Below are 27,339 nucleotides of genomic sequence, written 5' to 3'. Positions count from 1 at the left end.
GTGTGATCTGGTCTAGTGGAAGATGTCTCTGCCATGGCAGGAGGGTTGAGATTAAATAACCTTTAAGATCCATTCCAACCCCTTAGCATCCCATAACTCCAGATTCACGGAAAGACTTTAATGACTCCGAACTGGCAAGCGCGTGGGTGTGGCATTCAAGGAAAGGTGGCTTTCTGTACGAACAAACCACCTGCATCACTCTGGGATAAAAAAGCGATTTTCCCTTTCCCGTCTTTCATCTTTCCCGGCCACTTTTCCAGGTGGGCGTGGCCTGGGTGAGAAGGGCGTGGCTTAATGGGCGTGTCCAAAGCTTTGTGGGCGTGGTCAAAGCGGGGGCGTGGCCGCCGCGCCCTCTGTCCGTGGAGGGCGTGGTCGTACCGGGGGCGTGGCTTGGTGCGGGGTGGGCGTGGCCGACTGGGGGGCGTGGCCGTACGCTCGCTCGCGGCGGAGCAGGAGCCGCCGCCATTTTGGTTCCGCCGCCTCGCTCGGCTCAGGCCCCGCCGCGGCGGCCGCTCGGTCCCGGTCCCGCCCCGGCCCCGTCCGCGCCCGGGCGGCCGCGGGGATGCGGCGCGGAGCAGCCCGTGCTCGGCCCCGGCCGCGCTGCCGCTGACACGGTGAGGAGCGGGCGGGCGGGCGCGCGGGCGGGGACTGGGACCGCCTCAGGCCCGCGGCCCGGGGGGAGGGGAGGCGCGCCGGGATCCGCCGCGGGGCCGCCCCGCACCCCCCTCCCGCATCTCCCCCTTATTCCCCCCTCACCTCCCCCTCTCCCTCACACCGCATCCCCGCTCCGGGCCCGGTGGCGGGCGCTGGGTATCCCCGGCGACGGCGGGGGATCCCCGGGGGCGGCGGGGGGGGATCCCCAGCAGGGCCCGGAGCGCGGCGCGGAGCCGGCCGGGGAGCGGGGCTGGGGGTGCCTGAGAGCCGGGGATGGGCTGAGGAATCCCTGAGGGCCAAGGAGGCACCGGGGGATCCCTGACAGGGACCGCGGCGAGGGGCGGGGGATCCCCGCTGGCGGCGGGGCCCGGTGACAGCAGCGGCGGGGCCCGGGCCGGGGCAGCCCGCGGGGGTTGCGGGATCCCGGCACACCTGACACCGCGTTCGGAGGTGTGCGGGGACCGGGGTGTCCCCTGACAGTGCCCCGGGACCGCTGCTGGCCCCCGCTCCCCTGCGGAACGGGGCTGTGCCCGAGGCTGCGCATCCCCGAAGTTCGGCTTTCCCCGGGCAGAGCTCGGTCCTGCCCCGGGGGATGCGGGCACGGGGCTGGCGTCTCTCTGCCCGGTATTTATTTGGTTTTTTGGGTTTTGGGATACTGCTTGTTTTACTGGGTCAGTGTCTTGTAGACTTTGTCATCTCCCTTCTCCAAAATCATAGTTCTGACATTTTACTTTCGTTGCGTTTTGGCTTTATTGACCATGAATTTGGGTTTAGGTGCTTGAGCCTTATCTTGCCCTTACCGATCTGTCACATCAAAAGCCAAAATGTGTTCCCATCCTTGTCCCTCCTTTCCGTGGTCTCTTGACTTTCTAACTCCTGGTTTTGGCCCTTGGTTTGTGGTTCTTCACCCTGTTAATTATGTAGCAGAGAACTGGAAGCTGCTTGGAATGTGGGTTTCCATGCGATGGCCCCAGGACATGCATTCACTCTCCTGTGTGCTGTCAGCAGCCGGGCAGGGAAACTGGAGCTGGTGGGAGCTCTGGGAGCAGGGACAGGACCTGTGGCTTCACCCTCATCCCTTGAAATCTCAGTTTTCATTTTCAGGGACAGTGCATCTTCTTTCCTGGTTTGTCTTGGCTGTCCTCCTTGTAGTAATTTAGATTGCACCTACACTCGTTTTCCAGGGGTGTGGGGTTTTGGGGGGAATTCTTTAGGATTTGTGTTTCCCCTGGTCATCCTTGAGGACCTTGGGATCATCCCTGGTGCCTCTGTGGGAAGCAGGGAAGTTGTGGCAGCTGCTTGAACATATGGGGAGAGATGGGCTCTAAAATCATCATCTGTCTGCCTGCTTGAGTTCTTAGGAAGTGTTCTTACTCAGAGCTTTTCTCAACTGTCTGAGAGTATAAAAGAGAGGCTTTTTTTTTTTCATTTTGAAGAGTTCTAAGTCTGAAACATCTTGGTTTAAAAGACAAAATTACCACAACTTCTTTTTGGACTTGAATTCTTTGCTACAGGCAGTCAGCAGTCGCCTAAAAAGGTTTGAGTGATAATAACCAGTGACAAAATTTGAGTTACAATTTCCAGAAGAAGCTTTTTTATTTTTTTCCCAGTTGTTTTTGAAAGTTTAAACTGTCCTGGAGGATATAAAAAGCATTTTTTTTTCCTTGATGGAACAGACAGACATATTGGTAAAAATGGCAGTGCTGTTTTCACAAGAGAAAAGTGGCAATAGTGTAGTTACTGAATTAAGGGTATTTTTAAACAGATATTGTTGTCTATGGGATTGTTGACTTTTTAAAAATTAAATTAATTGCTGCTGCTGCTGCTGGTGTTGTTGTGGACACATTCTCCCTCTCCAGTGAGGTCATGAGTCCCATCTCCAGCTTGCATAGGGAAAAAAATCTGTCATGAGACCTGTTGTGATTGTTCTGTGAAAGCAGAACCTGTGTTTGTCCCTGGGTTTCTGTCCATCACCTGAGCACAGGTGTGGCCATTCTGGCACTGGGTGGGTTGGGAATAACCAAAGTATCTGTCTGGAGTTAGAGGGAAGTGCTGGTTTGCTGTGAGCCTCATCTTTTACTGGATGGATAGAAATAAATAAATGGGTGCAGAGACCTCTCAGGGAGCTCCTGACTCACCCTGTAGCAGATGGGGTAATATTTTAGGAGAATTCCCAAACTGCTTTTCCCTCAACAGGCAGAGTTGGCTGATGTTGGCACTCAAGCCTAAGGGTGGAGGAACCTTTGCTCCCATCAAACACGGCTTGGTTATGCAGATTTTAGCAATTTTACCTCCATTTGCATATGAATAGGGAACTGAGAGAATCACCCTGCACCTCCAAATTCAGCCCTGTGATTCCAGACCTGCAGTCAGGTAGGGAGTCAGGTTAAAAACCAGCAGAAATTTTATCTCTGCACTTGCAGGGTGTTACCATGTCTGTCCTCTGCCTTTCCTCCCACAAAACCTGGTCCTGGTGCTTTCCCTGAGTGTGGCCTCTGCTCCCAGCACTCCTGGGGAATATTCTTCCTGACAGGACAGGTCCCCTGGGATTTGTGTCTGTCAGAGACACATCCAGCAGATTCTGGTTGGAAAATGTTCTATTTGTTACCTCCTGTAACAAATAAACAAAAATAAAGCAAACAGGAGCTTTATTCCTGATAAATGTCTCCATCTCCCAACATTTTAAGGATATTTGTGCAGGTGATCCAGGGGCCTTGAGCTCCTCTTTCCCCTGTTCAGGGATTGTGATGTAGACAAATACTGTAAGGCTTTATCCCACTTTTTATTTCTCTTTTTTGAGTGTGGAACCTGTCTTCTATAGCAAGGAAAAGAAGACAAGGAACTTGAGAGGGGACTGTGGGAGGCCACAGAGTTAGTAATATTCTGGGGTTTCTAACACTCAGCTGAATTGGTTTTAATGTCCCTTGGAGCTGAAGCAATGAAAAGAACCAAAAGAAAAATATTCACCTTCCAAATATGACATGACAGTGTGTTTTCATCAACAAAAGCAGCAGCAGGAATGAGCACAACCTCCTGAATTGAACAGAGGGGGAAATCTCAGTTAATATTGCTGAGGGAGTGTGGGGAAACATATCTGGGATCTGACAGAATCAAACCTTGGCATTTTCTTTCTGGGAAAGCAGAGGATCAGAAGAACAGAAATCTTAGCAGCTGATGGGCAGAAAGGGCTTGGGATGTGGCACCAGGGGAATAAGGATGAATGCCAGGTATTAAAACTGGATATGGCATTAGAGAAATCATGAATGAGCACTGCTCAGTTCCAGGTGACACGTGTCAAAATGGATGTTAAAATGCTGCATAGTTAATTTTTTTGGGGGGGAAGAACAATTTCAGGAGGGATTTGAGATCTACAGAACCTCCTGGCTGAGGGGTGGGGGTTTGATGTGGTTTGCTTTGTTGATGTCTTGTTCATCATCAGAGGCCATGCAGGGATTTGGTTCTGAATGGTTTTCAATCCAGCAAAAGTTTTGTTAACCCAAGATCTCATGGATGTAGAATAATTCAGAGCAAGACTTGGAACTTCATGCACCAAACATGGAAAGCAGAGACACAGATAAATGCCTTATCTCACATGGTTAAATATGATTTCAGGTCTTTAAAACCCCAGAGCAGCAGAGTTTTCAGGGTAAATTCCTGCAGGTTTTGTCACCAGTTGCTCGTTTGCTTTGACATCCACAGGAGGAGCAGAACAGATCCTGCAGCAGTGAGGAGTAGCACAGAGAAAGCAAAGTGAGAAAAGAAAACAAATAGTGGCATCACTGAGGAAACAGCTCTGAGGAGCAGGAGCAGGGGGAGAGCCAAGGTACACTTGAGAACACCTTGGAGACAGTGACAGGAAGCTCGAAGTTGATAAGGCAGGGAGGAAGCAGCAGGTGGGGATTGAGGGAGATGAGATCCCAGGGCCAGCCACACATCCTGTGAATTAGTGAGGAAACTGGGGAGCTGGGAGGAGATGACAGTGATAGAGGCAAGATGGTGATTAGGGGCAGGATTGGCATTTTTGTTGTCTGTGTTGAGAGCAATTAATAGATAAATAAATGAGCCATCAATTTAGTGATTTGTTTCTGGGTAGTTAACAATGCTCTCAGCACAGTGTGGGATGTGCACACCTTCCTTTGCTCTGATTCCCACCTGGAACTTTGGGTCTTGCAGTTTCTAAGGTCAGTGTGTGAGTCTTGCTGTTGGTTTTGTATTTGAAGCTGATGAATTAATTCTATTTGTAAGAAAATGTCTGAAGTATTGTCACTAGAGAAGGAAATAGTTGTGTGAGCACAGATTTGAGAGTTGCATGATGGCATTCTAGAACTTGAATAATACAAATTCTTTAGCTCAGAATTATTTACCTGCTGGCCAGTTTTCCTTGCACATTGTTGGATATAAAAAATCCCATTTTTGGTGACAGGGTGAAGCCTGTTGGACTAACATTGGGCTTTGAACTGGGCAGTGCCACTGACTCATTTTGTGTCCATGTCACACTGCTCTACCCTTTTTTTCCTCCTTGTAAAATGGAGATTTCATCTAATTACCTTTGGTCTTCTGAGTAATAATAGCAGTTTGATTTCTGAGGATGTGCAGAGTTGGAAAGCCAGAGCTGCAGATAGAAACCCCGTGAATAATGTGCACAGAACACATGGAAATAAGTTTGTTTTCTCTGAGGATGTAGCCAGGGAAGCCTGGCTTTGTGCATCTGGTGTTCCCAGCAGCATTTCTGGTGTCCCCACTAATCCTGGCATCTGTCCTCCAACCTGTGGCACCGCAGTTGCCTTGGTGCTCTCTGGTGTCACCTTTCACATTCCTGCTCCTTTCCCCTTCCCGTGCAGTGCCTGAGCTCCAGAGCCACCCCAAAAGCAGCTCCTTGCTGCTGCTTCCCCACTTTGTGTCTGCCCAGGGGGCTCTGGGACCTGCCAGGGAGCCAAACATCACAGAACAGTGCTGGGCACCTGGAGACCTTTATTTGAAACCCAGTTTGAAGTTCATGACATCTTTGCTCACAATTCAGCCTTAATGACTGTAGAGAAGATAAGGACAGAAGATTCAGGTTGGTTTGGTGGCTGTGATGCACTTTTCAGCAAATCAGTGTTTTTTCTGATCCATTTCATTTCAAAAATGATAAAGGTACTTAAGTGCTGGAGATATTTCAGCATTTCCTCCTTAGAATGCCCCCAGAACAAATATCTTTTCAGTGCCTGCAAGAAAGATGGGAGAGAATTTTCCAAGGGTTTCGAGACAGGACAGGGGGATGGTTTTGTGGTGAGGCCCTGGCACCAGAGAAGCTGTGGCTGCCCCATCCCTGGGAGGGTTCCAGGCCAGGTTGGGCAGGGCTTGGAGTAATCTGGGATAGCAGCAAATGTCCCTGCCCAGGGCAGGGTGGGATGAGATGATCTTTAAGGTCCCTCCCAAACAAAAAATTAACAAGCACAGGTTTGGTTTGTTCTCTGGCAAGGAGGGAAGCTCAGGGCTCTCTGTGGTGGGCAGGGGGTCTGAGGTTCCTCCCAGACTTCGAGCTTGGCTCTAATTTGCTTTTGTCATAGTTAGGATGAAAAGGTTCCCCCTATTATTTTATTTATAGCTCAATTCTGTATTCCTAGCTGTGTCTGTACTGCTGGAAGTGTGGCCTTCCCTCTTCCCATGCTTCAGGAAGCACAAACCAGTGTGTGAATGTTTGCTGGGCTTGGCTTCTGTTCTCCCATCCTTCTTCCTGAATTGTGGAGAGTCCTTAACTAACGAGCGGATTTTGTGGCGTGTTTGTAAACTGATGCACACGTGGCTTAGGCTCAACTTTCCTGGTGGCTCAGATAATTAAAACCAGAATATTTCTGGGCTCTGGATGCTTTCTCATGGGTTTCATTTGCTCATTCCTTCCTTAGATGCAGCTCTTCCAGTGGATCCAGAAGCAGCAAGTCTGGGACTAACTGGGCTCTGGTTATAAATTTAAAAATTACTTTGGTGGTCAATATTAAAATCTGTAGCCATCATTTGGAAATTATAATATTGACATGCTTTTTATTTTTCACTTATCTGTAAAACACTTTAAAATGGTAAATTGTGGTGGCTGGAAGGGTTGGTGTCTTGGAACATCAGCTGCTTGTCTGAAATACAATTGTTTGGTTTTAATACTAATTTAATTTCTGCTAGAAAATCCAAGTTTATTCTATCTGTCTTCTCCTCCCACAGAGTGAAAGATGTTGGAACAGCTCTTCTGAGGAACACACCTCTGTAAATCTTCCCTAGAAATCACCCCAAGGCAAATATTCCGCCTGTGATGGACCCTCGGAGTACTGCTATGTTAGGCTTGGCTTCTGATTCTGAAGGGTTTTGTGGGAAAAGCCCCTCTGTGGTAAACATTGGCACCTTGGTGGCCAAGGGGGAAGCAGAGCTCGAAGGCTGCAGCAAGGACGAGGAGGAAGGGAAGAAGAAGAGCAGGGAGGGGAGCGCGGAGAGCGCCAAGAGCGACGCTCTGGGAGATGCACAGCAGTTCTCAGTGAAAGAAACCAACTTCTCCGAGGGAAACCTCAAACTGAAGATTGGCCTTCAAGCTAAGAGGACAAAAAAACCTCCCAAGAACCTGGAGAATTATGTCTGCCGGCCTGCCATAAAAACCAGCATCAAGCAGCCAAGAAAGGCTCCCAAGAGTGGGAAGATGACAGAGGAGAAGAACGAGCACTGTCCTTCGAAGCAAGTGAGTGATGGGTGTGTGGGGTGATTTGCAAGTCATGCTACATTGAAGCTGTGTTTAAAAGCTTCATCATCTCTGCAGCACCGTGTTCTGCTCTTTTTCTGTGTAACCTCTGATACTGAAGTGTCTGGAGTTAGGAATGGTTTGATTTTGTGGCCATTAGCAGGAAAAAATGCTTTTTCACAGGCTGCCAATTTGTTGTTTCAACAGCAGTGAAAGATAATTCCCATGTTCACTTGAAGTGGGTTCATTTCTGAAAAGTCATGGGGAGATTTTTAGTAACAAAGTGGAAGTGTTTGGATGTCTTGTCTCTCTTGAGATGGAGCTCTGGGTGTGCTGTGCTTGTCTCTGCTGTTGGATTTATATTTTTTCCTACCTGTTAGAACCAGTTGTTTTGCTGTGTCTCACCTGTCACTGCCATGAGTGGCTCAGGCAGGGTCTGAAAAGTAAAACAGACTTTTCCAAATGAGTTGGGAAGCAGCCTGGTGATAACCTGCATGTAAATTCAGTGGCTGGAGAGACGTGCCAGGGCTTTTCCAAGCAGCAGGAAGTAGCCCTGCCTCGAGGATTTGTTTTTATGATCTCCATGATGTAATCAGTGAGAGCAGCAGTAGCAGATAGGGAAAACTGGATAAATGGCAAGGATTACAAATAGAGTTGCATAGATGCTAAATTTTTGAAGGGTTTGGTTGCTGCCTGCTCTTTTATCCAATAAATGTAAAGTTTTGTTAAATGTTACAATATGCCAGGTGATTGAGCAGGGGAATCCAGGAAATCCCTGGAAGTTGGAATCCTTCCTTTGCAGGGCTTGTCTGCTCAGGGGGCTCCTGCTCCAGAGGTTCCCAAGGCTGAAGCATTTCCATTTCTGTGTCCTGTTCAGAAATCTGTCCTGGCAGATCTCCTAAGGCAGAGCCTGCCCAGGGGGAAGGAAAATTCCTCACCTTGTGCTGAGGTGATGCCTGTCTGACATCCCCAGACCTTTTCCTGGCAAACCCTGACTGGAATTTGCCTTGAGGAAGAGTCACCTTAAAGAGAAGTGAAATTTGGGGATGACTTCATTGTGCCTGAGGGGAGCCTGCCAGAGAGAGACTCTGCAAGGGCCTGGAGTGCCAGGACAGGGAAATGGATTCCCAGTGCCAGAGGGCAGGGTTAGATGGGGTTTTGGGAAGGAATTCCACCCATTCTCAGGTGCCCAGAGCAACTGTGGCTGCCCCTGGATCTCTGGAAGTGTCCAGGGCTGGATGGGGCTTGGAGCAGCCTGGGATAGTGGAAGGTGTCCCTGCCCATGGCGGGGGGTGGAATGAAATCTTTAAAATCCCTTTTAGCCCAAACTAGTGTGGTATTGGGGGATTCTGAGTAATAAATTCTGTGCTGACAGAACAAGTGTGCTGGATGTTACATGTGAGGACTGAAATTGCCTTTCCCAGACTCTCCAGTGCACTCACATTGGGGTTTTCCTCCTCTGGAAACTGAGGTGATTTTAGTCAGCCTATTGAACAAGAAATTCTCAAGTGTGTGTTGTGTAACTTAAAATTTGGCAGTGGCCTTTATTCTACATTCTTCCATTTCAGAACAAGCTTTTTATTTCTATTAATGTTTCTAACTTTGGCTTGAAAAACGTTGGAAGAGTCGATTGCAGTTTGTTATTACACTGATTTTTTTTTTCTTTTTTTTTTTTTTTTTTTTTGACAAGACTCTGTTGCAATGAGTTGAATATTGAGCCAGTCTGGAATATCCAACCCATGATTTCTCTTGATGTCTGAACTGAGGTGGCCCCTGCAGCTGAAAATCTCTGATTTGGGGGAGGTTTAATGTGAAGTTATCAAGGTTTAGGTTGGATATCAGGGAAAGGTTCTTCTCCCAGAGGGTGCTGGGCAGGGAATGGGCACAGCCCTGAGGCTGCCAGAGCTCCAGGAGGGTTTGGACACCATTCCCAGCACAGGGTGGGGTTATTGGGGTGTCTGTGCAGGACCAGGGGTTGGATTCATGATCCCTGCAGGTCCCTTCCAGCTCAGGACATTCCATAATTCCCTGATTCTACACTCCAAAGGCACCACTGTGTCTGGAGACTTCCCCTCTGCATCAAGAGCTCGTGCCCTGGGAGTTTTTAGCAGAGAAAATAATCAATATTTGAATTTGCATGGGAACATCAGGGATTCTTCATCCTTGACATCTTTGTTGATACACCAGGATTTTTTTTTCCAGAGATCCATCCCATTCCAAATGGAAAGTAGAAAGGGAGGCAAATATTAGTGATGTTGTAGAACATTATTGATGTGGGGCATGACACTGTTGATACCAGGTCAGTTTTAGATTGCAGCTCCTGCCTGGCAAGCAGCCCTGCTGTTTGATGCAGAGGATGCAGATCTGTTGCATTAAATTTGCATTATTTACAAGAGTTTCAAATCCCTGACTCATGATAACTCACTTTAGATCCTCTGCTCTCCCCTGAATTGTTCTGAGATGGTGTTTAAGTCTGTCTGTTCCCTGCTGCCATTTTGCACTTTGGATTGTTAGAAATGACACTGAACAACATCCTGCTGATTCCTGAAGTGGGATTAGAAGTGTCTGTGTGGAAATAAATGGCAATGATGGCTTAAAACCATCACATGTTTGGAATATAATACCCAAGGGTTGTTTTTTTTGTCTTACTGCCATGTAATAAAGTGAATTTTAGCACTGCAAATGACACTACAGCAGAGGAAAGCTGTCCATGAATTTTTGCTGTGGATGCAGAGGAGGGGAAAGCAAGCATGTGACCCATTCAGAGCCAGGTGTGGCTTTACTTGGAGCTCTGAAACAGAACTGTTCTTTTAAAGGAGCAAGAGAGAATTAGAATGAAAATTTAGCACTTGCAGTGTGCACAGTGAACACAGCAAGACAAAGAGAAGTAGTGGAGTTCTTCTCCTGGGAATACCAGTACTAAAGTGAAAATAGTGGGGAAATCCTGTGCACTGCCATCTCTGACAGGTTTTTTTTTTTTTTCCTCAAGTTTAGTGCTGACAGGACTCATAAAACCTGGGGAGTGTCTTCAGGTGTATGAGAACAGGGTTTATCTCCAGTCTGAAAAGGGTGAGGTGAGCTGGAATCACAGAATCATTCAGGTGGGAAAAGCCCTCCCAGATCCTGGAATCCAGCTGTTCCCCAGGTGCCACATCCAGATGTTTTTGAGCCCTTCCAGGGATGGTAATTGCAGCCTGTCCTAATGCCTGACCACCCTTTCAGTGGAGAAATTTTTCCTCCTGCATTTACAATTTGTCCTCCAGAAATGTGTAGGCATAAAAGTTAATAAATATTTTTTTTCTGACAAGAAAATCATGGAGTAGTAAAGGGAAACCCAGAAATGCCTGAGATTCCCAGGTGTTGCAAGAAACAAAATTAGCAGGTTCTGCAGTAACCAGGCAGTGCTCAGTTTGCTTTTTGACACCAAGGATGGATTTCATTCTTCCAGAAACATCCTGGGCCAGGCACACATTGCTGTGCTAAGCCCAAAAACCCAAACCAGAACAAAAATGGACACTTTGCCCCTGTTGGTTTGTAGGGGGCTGTGCAGGAATGGTTTGGCTGTGCTGGCAGGGTGCAGGGTGAAGGTTTAGCACATAAAAGGCAAGAAGTGACAGCAACAGCACAACTCTGTGCTAACCCAGGGCAGCAGGTTGGGACTCGTCCTCCTGCTCCTTCTCCTTATTCCTGTGTAAAAGTGCTGAGTGCAGGATTCTGCAGCTCCTTCTCTTGCCTTTGGTCGTGCAGGGAAGTTTGCTGATGAAATCACAGCCACCAAGTGAAAAAGATTCAAGCAAAAAAGTTGAAAAGCTGAAGAATTGATTTGTTTTCTTTTTGGATAGCTCAAAAATATTTCCTGCAGGATCTGGGAAATAAATTTTTGTCTTGCACCAATTCCACAGAATCATTGTTTTGCTGGTAGTTCAAATTTGCTTTTAGAAAAATAAACTGCATTTTGATTTGGGGGATTACATAGAATATGTTGATGCCACAAGTACAAAACAATTTTTGTGATTCCTCAGAGTGCTTGTTTGAGTTGTAGCCCGAACACTGGCCTGAAGTACCACAGCCAGAACAAGAATGGGTAAATCTATGTATGTGCATACAGAATCCTTATTGCTTGCTGGTGGCTCTCAAGAGAAATAGCAAACAACATTTCATTAACAGGCTGGTTTATTTTAACTTATTGTGACTTGGGTTTAGTTGGGAAGTGACACCAGACTTGATAGATGTCCCTGTTCTCAGCAGAGATCAGCTACCCTTGAGCTTTTTGCACATAAATTCCAATGATAATGACAGTAAATAATGATCTAGTAGTAATAAACCCTGATGCCCTTTTTAGAATAAAGTTTTTTTTTGCTGTTGGTGCCTGTGATGATTCTGGAATCACAGAATTGCTCAGGTTGAAAAGGACCTTTAAGATCTTTGAGTTCAGTGTTCCCCCAGCACTGCCAAGGCCACCAATAATCCATGTCCCCAGTGATAGATTACAACCTGATAAAAGTTTATATCAAAATAATCTGGAATTATTATTCCTCAGATGAATGGTGCAAGTCAAGAAACTAGATGTTCACATAGGAGATGCAGAATTTTCAGTTCAGCTCAGTGTCAAACTAAGAATAATACCAATTTAATGAAAATGTAACATGTTTTATGCAATTGCTTTGGGCCATACTTTTATTGGATGGATTCTTAAACCAGACAGTTGAACTAAAAGATTGCACAGGAACAAATGTTTCAGTTTTTAAAGCACAAAATGCTTTTTGATGCAACGTAATCTCACCCTTTTGAACAGCTTTGTGCCCAGATGGGCCATTTCATTCCATCTGACACCACAGGAACGTGGAGCAGGCCTTGAAATTTGGGCTGGAAAGGCATGGAATTCCAGGAAAACTCTTTCAGTCTGTTTTTTATGGCATTGTCCACTTGATTGCAACACTGAGGCAGCAGAGAGGAAGCTTGAGGCAGATGGGAGACAGGAGGAGAGAGCAGGTGAAACACTCAGGAGATGTTGGTGCTGTTTTCTTTTTTTCCACAATCAGATTAAAACCTGACTTTGTGTTTCTGTGATATAAAACTGCATTTGTCCAAGGCAGGCAGGGCTCAGGAGGGAATTACCTGACTTTGTGTTTCTGTGATATAAAACTGCATTTGTCCCAGGCAGGCAGGGCTCAGGGGGGATGAAGAGCTGAGGGCTGCCCTGTGGGCAGGGGCAGGGACACTTTTAGAGGTCTGTGGGAACAGCCACTGAAGCCACTGTCACTTGGGATCCATTTCAGGTCTGTGCTTCCCATCTCTGATGAGATGGGCATGGGGGGTTATTCCAGGGGAGCTGGGCACCTTTCCTGTCCCCTGCTGTGGCTTTGGAAGTTGCCCAGAGTGTTCCTGAGATTGCAGCTGCCCCAGGAGAGCTGGGCTGAGGGTCAGCCTGACCCCATGGCCACGGGCTGGAGCACTGGGGGTGTGTACTGGGGTGTGTGCTGTACAGCCTGGCCTGGGGGTGTCCTGTGTCCTGTGCAGCCTGGCCTGGGGGTGTGTCCTGTACAGCCTGGCCTGGGGGTGTCCTGGGGATGTCCCAGGGTGTGTCCTGTGCAACCTGGCCTGGGGCTGTCCTGAGGTGTCCTGGGGAAGTGTGTGCTGTACTGCCTGGCCTGGGGGTGTCCTGGGGGTGTCCTGTGTCCTGTACAGCCTGGCCTGGGGGTGTGTCCTGTACAGCCTGGCCTGGGGATGTCGTGGGGTGTCCTGTACAGCCTGACCTGGGGATGTCGTGGCGTGTCCTGTACAGCCTGGCCTGGGGGTGTATCCGGGATGGGTGTCCCAGGGGTGTCCTGGGGGGGTCCGAATTAAGGAGTGTCCTGGGAATGTGTCCAGATGTGTTTCCTGGGAGGTGTCCTGGGGGTGTATCCCTGGAGGGTGTGTCCTGTAAAGCCTGGCCTGGGGTTGTGTCCTGGGATGTATCCCTGGGGGTGTCCTGGGGAATGTGTCCAAATGTTTGTCCTGGGGGTGCATCCCGGGGGATATCCTGGGATGTGTCCCAGTGGTGTCCTGGGAATGTGGATGTTCAGATGTGTGGCCTGGGGGGTGTCCTGGGGGTGTATCCCAAGGTGTTTCCTGGGGTGGGTGTGCTGGGAATGTCCTGGAGGGTGTGTCCTTTACAGCCCGGCCTCGGGGTGTGTCCTGGGGGCTGTGCCCTGACTGTGTCTGGGATGTTTGTCCTGGGGAACTCAGGGATGTGTCCTATAGGCTGTGTTTGGGGGGGCCCTGGGGGTGTCCTGGGGGTGTGCTGGGGTTTGTTCCAGGGGTTGTTTCCCAGGGGGAGTCCGGGGCAGGGTGTGTGGGCTGATGAAGCTGAAGGTGATTTACCTGAGCAGTGGAGTTCAGTTCTAACACTGTTGGCTCATACAGAAAGTGTCCTTTTTATTCCTGAAGTTTGGGGCTGTGCATGATTGCAGTTTGATTTTGGTGTCTGTCTGCAGTACTCTTACTCTTCCAGTGGGATCCTCCTTGGTGGCAGCAGTACCTGCTATTCACTTCAGCCAAAACTCTGCAATTTTAAATGATACAGAATTGCAAGAAGTAGCTTTGTCTCTCTGGCTGATGTTGGGAGTTTTTTTTATATTTCTGCAGCCACTGCAACCTTCTCCAAAGGAAACATCTCAAGATGTTTCTGTTGGAAGTTACTGGATGAAATTTTGTCCTTAAAAATTTCCCTCCAAAATGTTTCTGTTAATCATGCTAATTATTAAGTAGATTTATGGCACAAAAAAAAAAAAAAAAATCCCATATAAGAATTTTGGGGTTAAAAACGCTGAAAAAAATTACAGACTTTTTTGACATCTCAGTGGATGCTTCCTGTTCTGCTATTCATGTTCTTTGAAATAATTTTCAGTGTGCTTGGAAAACTCACTCACCCTTAGATGAGAAAGGAGCTTTCCAGGGCACATTCCTTCAGCTTTCAAAGGATCTGTGTTTGATGCTAAAGTCTTGTTTTCAGAATCCTGGCATCTTGCTCAGATCAAAGCTGCTGTTTGGAAGGGTTTTGTTAGTTATGTATTTATTATTTAAGTGTCTACTCAAAGTTCCAAGCTCTTTGTTTGGAAGTGGAGGTGAGCAGGGGAAAGCAGAGCCTGCCAAGAGGTGTTGGATACCCAGAGAGCACCACAGAACCTGGCCCAGGAGTGGCACAGCACCCAGGAGGAGCAGAAGAAAGAAGGAAGAACAAATGCAGAGATGAGGAACTGAATTCCCAAGTCAATATTTAGGTGGATTTTTGAAGTCTGCTGAACAAAGGAGATTTTACTTCCAAAGTTCTTGTCAGAATTTCAGGCCATGCAAAGGAGGATGCAGCTTTCTGAAGTCTGCTGGCTTTAATACCCATTAGTGACTCTCTGGCACTCAGAGTGTGCCCCAGGGAATTCCAGGAGCGTGGCCAGAGCGTTGGGTTGCAGGCTCAGGGTGGTGTCATGCTGACTCAGGAGTTTCTGTGTGAGTGCCAGGCCTGGAGGGGGACAGAAAACCCCCCCTCCTGCTCTCCATCCCTGCAGGAAGGAGTAGCCCTGGATTTGGGGTGCCTGGAGCCACACAACTGCTTCTCATCTCACCAGTGTCCAGTGGATCCAGGCTCCAGCCTCCTGCTTAGGTTATTCCACAGAATCCCAGCATCCCAGAATGGGTTGGGGTGTAAATAATTTTAAAGTTCATCCCATCCCACCCCTGCCATGTGCAGGGACACTTCCCACCATCCCAGGCTGCTCCAACCTGGCCTTGGACACTTCCAGAGATCCAGGGGCAGCCACAGCTTCTCTGGGCACCTGTGCCAGGGCCTCCCCACCCTCACAGGGAAGAATTTCTTTTCTATATCCAACCTAAATTTCCCCTTTTCAGTCTGAACCCATCCCAGCTGTCCTGCCACTCCAGTTCCTGATGAACAGTCTCTCTCCAGCTTCCCTGCAGATCCTGCAAGGGGCTCTGAGCTCTCCCCACAACTTCTCTTCTCCAGCCTGAGCATTCCCAGCCCTCCCAGCCTGGCTCCAGTCCCCTCAGCAGCTTCATGGCCTCCTCTGGACTTGCTCCAACAGTTCCATGTCCTCCTTGTTCTGGGCACATCAGAACTATGGGCAGAATTTTCTCCTCAGGGGTCAGAACCTTCCATTCCCAGCCCCTGCTTGGAGTGAACGTGTCCCCTGCACTGCAGACATGTGTTGGGCACTGTATGTAAAGAATGTCCCTCCAAAATAAAAGATGAATTTATTGGGATGCTCTCAGTAGGATTTATGAAGGTAATGGGTGTTGCAGTTTTGATTCTTGCCTTTACAGAATAAATTTCAAGTTTTTTGGGTCGAAACTGGAAATAAGTGTGAGTTTAAGTTACTCCATGTGTGTGCATTATCACACCTCCCCCCACCCCATGCATCAGAATAATTTGATTTATTTTATTTGATTTCTTTTCCTGCCAGGAGAAGCTGTTGGTGCAGGGGCTGAGGGGATGTGACTGAGCTGCCAGCAGGGCTGTGCAGGGACAGGGTGACAGTGCCAGCAGGGCACTGCTCAGCTGCTGCTCAGCACCATGTGAGCTCTTCAAGTGCTCTCACACTATAAATAGCCCAGCACTTTGTTGTTAGTGGGTTTGTATTAATAAACACCAACAGTATTTTTGGAGGATATTTGTAATAATTGGGGGACAGATTAGATGGTTTATGTTTCCGGGCTGGGAGGGAGTTTGGGTTTCATTAACATTAGGAAAGCCTCAGCATGTTCACTGTTTTAAATTTTTGCTTTAAATTGGAATATCACTTATTTGTGGAATGTGTTTCTTTTATTATGACATTTTATTCTTTAAATTCTTGATACTACTGTTGTTTGGTTTAAAATTAACAGGATCTTGAAGCCTCTGTTTATACAGTAACCCTGTTAGCAGAGCAAGTGTTGATCACCTGAACATAGAAAGATACTGTGTTACTCAAAGTGATCCTTTGTACTCTGTTCCTAAAGACTTTTTTTTGTTTGTTAACTCTTAGGACCCTTCAAAGTCTTACAAGAAAGCTGGAGAAGTTGCATCACTTGAGTTACACGTGGAAGAAGGTATCCAAGTAGAAACAACCCCTTTATCTAAGAAAGTTTCCCCATTGCATTCTGAAATGACAGATTATATAAAGCCGTCTCCTCCGACTCTTATCAGTAGCCATAATTCTGACTTAAAGGATAGAACAGAAATTAATGGAGCAACAACTGTCACAGAAAAATTGGCTCAACTTATTGCAACTTGTCCTCCCTCCAAGTCTTCCAAAACAAAGCAGAAGAAGCCCGGAAGTGGAAGTGGAACTACGTCTGGTTTGGTGAAAGATTCTGGGAAGAAGCTGCCAGGAACCATAACTGGGAGTGGGTTGGTTAACAAAGATTTGGTGAAGAAACTGCCAGGCTCTGGGATTGCTGTTGGATTGGTGAACAAGGACTCAGGGAAGAAGCCATTAGGGATTGGCAGCACAGCCATATTGGTTAACAAAGACTCTGGGAAGAAACCCCAAGCGATCAGCCCCTTAATTGGATTGGTTAGCAAGGACTCTGGGAAGAGACCTCCAGGGATCAGCACTCCACCAGGGTTAGTCCACAAGGATTCAGGAAAGAAGCAGCCAGTGACCAGCTCTGCAGTTGGATTGATCAGCAAAGATGTGGGGAGGAAACTTCCAGGGATCAGCACTCCAACTGCACTGACTAACAAGGAGCCTCTCAAGAAGCCAGTAGGGATCAGCACTCCAGCAGGATTGGTTAGCAAGGATGCTGGGAAGAAGTTGTTGGGAATAAATACTCCTACAGGTCTTCTTAACAAGGATTCTGGGAGGAAGATGCCAGGGACTGGTAACAGCACAGTTCTGGTTAACAAAGACTCTGGAAGGAAGACACCAGGGCTTGGCAGCCCCATGGGACCGGTCAGCAAGGACCCTGGCAGGAAGATGCCAGGAATCAGCAGTCCCGTGGGGTTGGTTAGCAAGGACTGTGGGAAGAAGCCAGCAGGGATTGGCAGTCCAGCTGGTTTGGCTACCAAGGACTCTGGAACTCTGAAAGCAGACTCCCTTGTGCCCTCCTCAGAGCCCTTTAAGCTTCCTTGCAATTCAAACCTCAGTAGCCTTGAAAGCCACGAGCCTGCAGATTTACTGAAGGAAAATACTACCAGCAAAACCTTTGAGAAGCACATTATGAGACAGAGCAAAGAAAGCATCTTGGACAAGTTTTCAATTCGGAAAGAAATTGCTGATGTAGGCAAAGAGATGTTCAGTGAAGGAATGTGTGTTCCACAGGATGCCTACTCATCCAGTGAGAAAGGGATTTACGAGACGTCGAAGCACGAGAAGCAGCCTCCCGTTTATTGCACTTCACCAGACTTCAGGACAGGAGGTGCCTCGGAGGTGTCGACAGCCAAGTCCCCGTTCAGTGCAGTGGGAGAGGGGAATCTCCCATCTCCTTCCCCCACAGTGTCTGTCCCCACCCTGAGCAGGAGCCTCTCCACAGCCTCCTCCCAGCTGGCATCCAACTCATTGCACTTAAGTTCCACGGCGGAGCTCTTGGAAGGCATTTCAGAGCCGATGGGCAAAACGGCGTTCTCGTCGGACAGCACCCTCCTGAGTCTGAACAGGACATTGAACCACAGCCTCAGCACCGATTTTAAAGGTGCTGACAAAGATTTAAGTGATTCAAAAGCATCTTATGTGGAAACTTCAAGAACAAGTCCTCCCACAGGGAAAAAGCCCATTTTGGCACCTGAGACAAGCATCCACGCTACCGTCACCCCTTCAGTAGTTAGTTTTACCAGCCTGTTTGGTAGCAAGCAGTTCCTCAAGATCGGTGCAATAGCTGCATCTGAGAAATCCTGCCAAGGAGCAAAAAACCTGAGCAGCACTCAGCAATCAAAACCTTTAAAGAAGAGAAAAGGAAGGAAGCCACGATGGACTAAAGTGGTGTCAAGAAGTGCGTGCCGACCTCCAAAGGGTCTGGAACTGGAAAGGTCAGAGCTTTTTAAAAACATTTCATACAGTGCACTATCGAGTAGTAATTTGGAGCAGGCCAAATTCCTGAAAAACATCGGCTCGTCCTCGTTTGTGGAGCACGAATTTGTCAAACATCAGTTGCCAAAGCTGAATGAAGCTAATGGACAGTCTCTGGCACTGCTGGCTGAGACTGACAAACAAACTCAGAAGTTCTACAGTGCTCACAAACAACCCTCTAGCTTGTGTTTGTCGGATGATTTCTTACCTGACATATACAAACCCAAGAGAGGAAGACCTAAATCCAAGGAAATGCCAGAACTCGAAGGTCCCCCCAAAAGAACTCTTAAGATCCCAGCATCAAAAGTCTTCTCAGTGCAGTCAAAAGAAGAGCAAGAACCTCCAATTTTGCAGCCTGAAGTCGAAATTCCCTCCCTAAAACAAAGCTTATCAGGACAAGCTTTTCCTAAAAAGAGAGGGAGACCCAAAAGGCAGATCCGGTCGTCGATTAAAATGAAGCCGCCTATTCTGTCTGTGGCACCTTTTGTTGGAACGGAGAACTCGAGCAAGATGGGGCCTGAAAGTGAACAGCATCGACCTGGGGAGTTCTTTGAGAGGAAGGACCAGCTCCGAGGGCCAGAAGAAGTCCAAAGCCCCAGTATTTGTAGCATGAGTGATTTGGAAGTGGACTCAGACAGAAAAGTTACCAAGAGAAATAACGGACAGTTAATGAAAACGATTATTCGAAAAATAAATAAAATGAAAACTCTGAAGCGAAAGAAAATTCTGAATCAGATTCTGTCCAGTACAGTGGAACCAAATACCAAAGGGAAGATGCAATCCAAGCTCCACAACACCGTCTCAACTCTTGCTGCCACATTCGGTTCTAAACTAGGCCAGCAAATCAACGTCAGCAAGAAAGGAACCATTTACATAGGAAAAAGGAGAGGGAGGAAACCCAAAGCTGTCCTGAACGGCATTTTAGCCAGCAGTGCTGCCAGCCTGACAGTTCTGGAGAAGTCAGCCCAGCAAGCTCCTGGTACATCCCTAGGACAAGTCCTTCCCCACCTGCTGCCCTCGGTGGCCAATCCCTCGGAGATCCTCCCATCCCCGGTTTGCTCGCAGTCCCCGGCGGTGAGCGGGGAGCAGAGCCCCGTCAGCAGCGACGCCGGCTTCATCGAGCCCAGCTCCGTGCCCTACCTGCACCTCCACTCCAGGCAGGGCAGCGTGGTGCAGACTCTGGCCATGAAGAAAGCGGCCAAGGGGAGGAGGAGATTGTCCCCACCCACGCTGCTGCCCAACTCCCCCTCCCACCTGAGCGAGCTGACGTCGCTCAAAGAGGCCACCCCGTCCCCCGTGAGCGAGTCCCACAGCGACGAGACCATCCCCAGCGACAGCGGCATCGGCACCGACAACAACAGCACCTCGGACCGCGCCGAGAAGTTCTGCGGGCAGAAGAAGAAAAGGCACTCGTTCGACCACGTGTCCCTCATCCCGCCCGAGACTTCCACCGTGCTCAGCAACCTGAAGGAAAAGCACAAGCACAAGTGCAAGCGCCGCAGCCACGATTACCTCAGCTACGATAAGATGAAGAGGCAGAAGAGAAAAAGGAAAAAGAAGTACCCTCAGCTCCGAGGGAGGCAGGACCCCGACTTCCTGGCCGAGTTAGAGGAGTTAATCAGTCGGTTAAGTGAAATTAGAATAACCCACAGAAGTCACCATTTTATACCCCGAGATTTGCTGCCTACCATTTTTAGGATAAATTTCAATAGTTTCTACACCCACCCTACTTTTCCTTTAGATCCTTTGCACTACATTAGAAAACCTGATTTAAAGAAAAAGAGAGGCAGGCCTCCAAAAATGCGGGAAGCTATGGCAGAAATGCCTTTCATGCATAGCCTCAGCTTTCCCCTGTCCAGCACCGGCTTCTACCCCTCCTATGGCATGCCTTACTCCCCTTCTCCCCTGGCAGCTGCTCCCATAGGATTAGGTTATTATGGAAGGTACCCTCCAACTCTTTACCCTCCTCCACCCTCTCCTTCTTTCACCACCCCCCTGCCTCCACCTTCCTACATGCATACAGGCCACCTGCTTCTCAACCCCACCAAATACCACAAGAAGAAGCATAAACTCTTGCGCCAGGAAGCTTTCCTCACCACCAGCAGGACTCCTCTGCTGTCCATGAGCACGTACCCCAGCGTTCCCCCCGAGATGGCCTACGGCTGGATGCTGGAACACAAGCACAGGCACCGCCACAAGCACCGCGAGCACCGCTCCTCCGAGCAGCCGCAGGTTTCCATGGACACCATCGCGGCCAACGGCTCCTCCAGAACGGTTCTGGAGTCCTTGAAGCGCTACAGGTTCGGGAAGGAGGCTGTTGGGGAGAGGTACAAACATAAAGAGAAACACAGATGCCACATGTCTTGTCCTCACCTGTCACCTTCCAAGGGTTTGCTGAGCAGAGATGAGCAGTGGGTCAGGAGGGAACCTTCCGAGTCCAATTCCTTGGCGCTGGGGTTGCAGACGCCTCTGCAGATTGACTGCTCTGAAAATTCCCCAGCTCTGTCCCTGGGGGGGTTCACTCCCAGCTCAGAGCCAGCCAGCAGCGATGAACACACAAACCTTTTCACAAGTGCAATAGGCAGCTGCAGAGTCACCAGCTCTGGCAGCACCAACGGACGTAAAAAGTTACCTGAGAGCCCGGGACTGTTCAGCGGGCAGGACAGCCGGCCCCTCCGCAAGGAGCCCGTGCCTTCCCTGGAGAAGGCCCTGCAGCCCCTGGCAGGTAAGGGAGTCAGGCTGGGCCTGCTTTCCACCAGTCTTACTGGCTTCTGTTGTACCAAACACGGCTGGAGCAGGGGGCAGGTGGGGATTGGCTCTGCAGGGGTCCAGCCCTGCCCTCACCGAGGGCTCTGTTCTCTGCCTGAGCTGGGATCTCCCCCAGAGCCACCCACAGCTCTGTCCCTCCTCCCAGCTGACTCCTCTTGCTTCCTTACAGGCTGAGGATGCTTTCTCGTGCAAAGGTCTTTGCTTTTTCCATACAATTTTAATATTCTGGAGAAATGAGGGAGAGTTCCTCATGATTTTTTGTGTTTTCAAAACCATGTTTCTGTTTGGTTTGAAGTTTGGTTGGTTTGGTTTAGACCAGCTGTTGCTGCTACTGTTATGAGTAATGTTTGCATTTAAAAAAATGTTACCTATTCCTTTTGTAACTCCATTTTGGTTATTTGACAATCTTGGCTACAGCAGAGCTTTCAATCCCTGCCTTGAGGCTCTTGCAACACCTCAGAACAGTGGGGTTGATGCTGGGGATGCCTGAGACCAAACCTAGACATTTGGGATTTATTCACAGTTGGGAAATGCATCTGACAGCCTCGAGCAAAACTGGAACAGGAGGAGCAGGAACAGGAACTTGTCATCTGCATAATATTAAGGAAAAGAAAAGATAAACTGCAAAGGGCAAGTGTGGCTTGTGCTCCTGGAAGCCTGAGCTGCTTCTCCCTGCCCTCCTTGCCTACATTCTCCCTTGAAGTTTAAATCATTGTCCAAAGCCACTTGTGACTAATGTTTCTCAGAGTAAGAACCAGCTGCCAGGACTGAATAATCCCTCCTCACATTCCTGGCTCTCATCTTGCTCCTTCCCATGGGATCCTGCTCTGATGCCTCCTGCCACCTCCTGCTCTGCACCTGTGTAGGGACAGAGCTCTTCTCTTGATTTGGGGGTTTATGTTTTCCTTCTTTATTTTAAGGACAGTTGGAAGCAGCTGGATCTTTGACAAGTTCATATTTCTTAGTGCTGGTACTGAAATGGCTTGAGGTGGTGAGTGGAGTGTGGAGAAGGCAGCAGAGCTATGAGATTGCTTCTCATTAAGTGGTGGAAAGAGAAATTCCAGGTGCTGGGTCACTCAGAGGGTTAAATTTGGCTCTGAGGAGTGAATTGGTTGTGGGAACCTGCGCAGCTCTGGGAATTTTGCAGTGAATGATCTGACCTGGGTTTGTGTGAGGAGTAACCCAAGGGAGGGGGAGAGCAGAGATGATTTTTGTGAAGGCTCTGCCTGCTCTCTGCCCCAGGAAGTTTGAGTGATTCCTCAGGCATGGGATGTCACTTCAGGCAGGGATTCCCACCTGGAACCTGGCTCTTTTGTGAGGCTGGCATTTGGCTCTGTGTCCAGCTCATTCCCAAGGAGCTCCCAGTTCCTTCACCACTTGGAAAACTTAAACCACATCTGGTAAAAAGCTCCAGCAAAGAGAAATGCCAGATTTGGGCATTTAGATCAATTTGTATGTTGTGTTTGGGGTGTTTTGATTTTAGCCATGGTCATTCTGAATCCATGAGCATGGAAGATGAATGGAAAGGCACAGATGGAGAGAAAACCTCTGGTGCATCAGATTGTTTATTTATAAAACCAAATGCAGTTTAGGTGCATGGTGAAGAGGTGCTGGAGCAGAGACTTGGAATAAGCATCCAGAATTGGTTTTGGGATCCATAGGGGATGTTTGTGTGCTTTATTTCAGAGTATTCCATGTGGAAATTCCACAGCCTTTTGAACATAAACCTGACCCAACTGGATGAACAAATTCTTTTGGTGATATTGGCCAATGATATTTTCAGAGGTTTGCCTGTGCCTGAGTTGTGTTAAAAAAGAGAATTAGAAAAGAGCTGTGTTGGTTTTTTTGTGCACACAGGAGTCCCAGGAAGTGAATCACAGGTGGAAATTCCCACGCTGAGGCTGCTGTGTGACCTTGGCACAGCCACAGCAGGGCAGGTCACGAGGCTCTGCTGTGCTGTCTGGTTTTTAGGCTGAATTTTCCTGGATTGTTTCTGATGTTTTCCCCAGAAATCCTTGGAATTTTGGCAGATTTGGGGTATTTTGGTGCAGACTTTGGGTGTTTCAGTGCAGATTTTAGGACTTTTTGGGCCATTTTTAGTGCGATTTTTTGGGGGGTTTTGGGCCATTTTAAGTCAGATTTCCTCTGCATTTTTTGCCCACCTGTTTTCCAGTTTTTATCCCTCAGAAATCCCTTGAATCCACTGGATTTTGGGACCAATTTTTATTTTTTTAGTGCATATTTTAGGACTTTTTTGCTGTTTTTAGTGCAATTTTTGGGGGCAGATTTGTAAGACACTGCTGCCTGCTCATCCCAAATTCCCAGACAACGTTGCTGAACTTGTGCAGCCTCAGATCAGGAATTATTTTGGACAAGTGATGCCGTGTCACAGCCCAGCCTCGGTGTGCTGTGTGCCTGGGTGTGCTGCTCACAATGCTGTGGCCTCGGCGTGTTCCACTGGCAGTGCAGGAAAAGGGGATCAATGTGGTGGGGATTGCAGCTGAGCCTCAAACACCGTGCCAGGTGCCAGGTGCCAGGCTGGTCCTGCTCTGGGGGAGCTGCAGGTGCCAGTCTGTCCCTTCCTGGGGCACAGGCGGTGTTGGGGGCACGGCTGGGGGCTCTGGGGTCACCTGGGCAGTGCCAGGCTGTGCCAGTGCCTGGCTGAGGGGTCCCTGTGCCAGTCCCTGTGCCAGTGCCTGGCCAAGGGGTCCCTGTGCCTCTGTCAGTCCCTGTCCCTATGTCAGTCCCTGTGTCAGTCCCAGTCCCCGTGCCAGTCCCTGTGTCAGTCCCTGTGCCAGTCCCTGTCCGAGGGGTCCTGGTCCCTGTCCCGGTCCCTGTCCCTGTCCCGAAGGTTCCCAGTCCCTGTGTCAGTCTCTGTCCCGGTCCCTGTCACGAGGGACCCCGATCTCTGTACCGAGGTGTCCCGGTCCCTGTGCCGGTCCCTGTCACGAGGGTTCCCATTCCCGTTCCAGTTCCCGTTCCAGTTCCCGTTCCAGTTCCCGTTCCAGTTCCCGTTTCCCATTCCCGTTTCCCATTCCCATTTCCCATTCCCGTTTCCCATTCCCGTTTCCCATTCCCGTTCCAGTTCCCATTCCCGTTTCCCATTCCCGTTTCCCATTCCCGTTCCAGTTCCCATTCCCGGTTCCCATTCCCGTTCCAATTCCAGTTCCCGTTCCCGTTTCCCATTCCCGGTTCCCATTCCCGGTTCCCATTCCCGGTTCCCATTCCCGGTTCCCATTCCCGTTCCCATTCCCGTTTCCCATTCCAGTTCCCGTTCCCGTTCCCATTCCCGTTCCAGTTCCCATTCCCGTTTCCCATTCCCGTTCCCATTCCCGTTCCAGTTCCCATTCCCGTTTCCCATTCCCGTTCCAGTTCCCATTCCCGTTTCCCATTCCCGTTCCCATTCCCGTTCCCGCCCCGGGCCCGCGGGACCGGCGGGCAGCAGCGCCCCCTGGCGGCCCCGCCGCTCCTTGCCGCGTCCCGCCGAGCCCGGTGGGGCGGGGGGCGCTGAGCGGAGCGGGGGTGGCTGAGCTGTCCCGGGATGCTGAGCAGGGTGGGGGTGTCACACAGCGGGTGGCAGCCCCGGGATGTGCCACAGGTGATGACAGCCCCTGGATGTGCCACCACAGTGACACAGCCCCCAGGATGTGCCACCAGCGGTGACAGCCCTCGGGACATCAGCGGTGCCAGCCCCTGGGATGTCACACAGGCAGTGACAGCCCCCAGGATGTGCCACCAGCAGTGACAGCCCTCAGGACACCAGCGGTGCCAGCCCCTGGGATGTCACACAGGCGGTGACAGCCCCCAGGAGGTGCCACCAGCAGTGACACAGCCCCCAGGACACTGGTGGTGACAGCCCCCAGGATGTGTCACCCCCTGCCCGCAGCACAGGCACTGCTGGGCCATCTGTGCCACCTCCAAAAGCTTCTCCCTCTGTTTTTTCCCTGCTATGAATTACAGCCCATTCCTACTTCAAACCTAACTCCTGCTGTTTAATTTCTGTTGTCAGTCCCAGCTCCTTGGGTACTTTTTTAAAGTAGACTTTATGAATTTGATGGATCTTGGAGCTCCTCAGGAGGAAAAGTCACCCTGGAGTGACAGAGCTGCTGTCAGTGTAACCCCTGCAGCTCAGCAGCTCCCTGAACCCAGAGGAGTGGGTGGGCAGAGTGGGAATAAAGTGAAACTCATGGCTTGAGATAAGAACTCTTTAATAACTGAGATAAAATTATATCTAATAATAATAGTAGTAATAATTGTCATGAAAAGGACAGAGAGAAATAAAGCCCAAGAAGCACAAGTGATGCCTGGTACATCAGGACCTGCCAGTCCCCAGCACTGACTGGGGCATGGAGCAACCTGAAATAGTGGAAAGTGTCCCTAAACACTGAGGTGTGACCAACACCATCCTCACCCTGAACCAGGACAGCTGAACCAGCTACAGGGACAAATTCAGTGTGTCCCAGCTGGAACCAGGACAGCTCTTCCCAGTGCTGAGCACCTGTGCAATGCCCCAGCCCAGCCCAGCTCAGCTGCAGGTGCTTCCCCCTGTGTGTGATGGCAACAGCAGGTACCAGAGGTGCTGGAAGAGCCCACCAGCACCATCCTAGAGCAGGATTCTGTGAGGAAAATCATCAGGAACATGAATTGCAGCCTGGGACAGTGTCCAGGAGCCTTGTGATGCTGCCCTTCATGATACACAGGGCTGTCCCTCTGCCCTCTTGAGAGGTTGGAATCCTTGGAAAAGTGCTGTTCATTCCCTCCACCAGTCACAGGGGTTAGATCAGGAGCTAAGAGTGCCCATGATTAAAAAGATTCCAAACTTTGAGGCAAGAGAGGATCTAAAAGGAGATTTTCTGGTGAATCAGTTTGGTGCTTTCAAGGATTCTCCCATCATCATCACACACTTTGGGGTTTCCCCTGAGGCTTTGAAGCCCCAGGCTGTGGGCAGGGGAGGAATTTTGGGCTTTAATTTTGGGCAGAACTTCAGTGTCCTGCTGTTACCTTTTGGAGAATTCTTTGAGGAAGGGAGGGAAGAGCTCAGAACCAAAGAGCTCATTCATTATGAACCATATTTTGAAGGGAAACAGCAAAAATCTGTGGTTTTACATCCTGGGTTTTGTCTTCCAGATATTTTCAGGATCTGCACATTGTCCTCTCACACTGCCATGTGCATTTTTGCTTATCTGGGGTTTTATACTGATCTGAGTTTTTAATATCTCAGCATTTTCATAACTGCAACACCAGGTTTTTCTGTGACATTTTAATGACTCCCACAGCCTTTGCTTTCAAGAGTAATTGGGATTCTCTAAAGGTTGAAATTTTAGGAAAATAAAACAGTTTACTGTAAGAAAATATTTTTGTGTAAAAAGGGAAACAAAATTAGGTTTTTGCTTGTGATCTCAGCAGAGCTGCCATTCCCAGCCCTGTCCCTTCACCCTGCAGCACTCATGGGATTCCTGTATCTTTCTAAAATTGGTTTTAACTCAAGGAATGGTAATTGTGCTTCCTGCTGCCTGGTGACATCATCCAAGGATTTAGCAAGTAGCAGCAAGCCCTGTGTGCTCAGAACAGAGTGAAATGTGTTGTGCAGGTGCTTAAAATCCAGTGCTGGTCTGTGTGTAGATAATCATCATCCTCACTTGTTTAGGCCCCAGGGCTTTGACAGATTTGCCATGATGGATTGGAGCAGGAATATTTGTGATTTTTCCTGTGACAGGATTTTGAAAAGGAAAAACAGCACAGCAAGGGACAAATGTAAAGAATTTTAAAATCTTGGTAATTTATTTTTTTTTTAGCTCTTTACATTTCTGCAGTTCCTGGTGAGCCCAAGGAGGGGAAGGGAATGTTCAGGGGATGGAGCCTCTGTTATCCAGAGGGTCTGGGACAGCTGGGATCAATCATCCACAGAGGCTGGGAGAGCTGGGATTCACCAGCCTGGAACAGAGGATGCACAAAGAGAACTCTTCCCACTGTGTCCATGTTCCAGCTGGGAAGGAATGAAGAAAAAGGAGGCAAACTGCTCCTGGTGGTGCCCAGTAGCAGGAACCCTCTGGAGTTCAGGGCAGAAAAAAGTCTTCACAGTGAGGGAATGGCAGATGGTGGAGTCTGTGTCACTGGGGATGTGGAAAACCCAGCAGAATGTGGATTTTGAGCAGGGTGGTTGGTCTTGGTAATCTG

General features: G+C 49.1%; 1 protein-coding gene across 3 annotated transcripts in view; it reads left to right on the top strand.

Moving 5' to 3' along the window:
• The first annotated feature begins 550 nt into the window (after positions 1 to 550).
• The window catches only part of ASH1L (ASH1 like histone lysine methyltransferase), a 69,450-nt gene continuing 42,661 nt past the window's right edge, over positions 551 to 27,339 (top strand). For all 3 annotated transcript variants that reach the window (XM_033082680.2, XM_033082679.2, XM_033082681.1), the window contains exons 1-3: positions 551 to 614; positions 6,850 to 7,354; positions 16,372 to 21,118. In XM_033082680.2, coding sequence (XP_032938571.1) covers positions 6,938 to 7,354; positions 16,372 to 21,118 — 5,164 coding nt within the window. In that variant the 5' untranslated portion in view covers positions 551 to 614; positions 6,850 to 6,937. The remainder of the gene's footprint in view (positions 615 to 6,849; positions 7,355 to 16,371; positions 21,119 to 27,339) is intronic.

The sequence above is a fragment of the Catharus ustulatus genome, chromosome 30 (genome assembly GCF_009819885.2).
Source record: "Catharus ustulatus isolate bCatUst1 chromosome 30, bCatUst1.pri.v2, whole genome shotgun sequence".
Classification (NCBI taxonomy): domain Eukaryota; kingdom Metazoa; phylum Chordata; class Aves; order Passeriformes; family Turdidae; genus Catharus; species Catharus ustulatus.
This window is presented reverse-complemented; position numbering and strand designations above follow the sequence as displayed.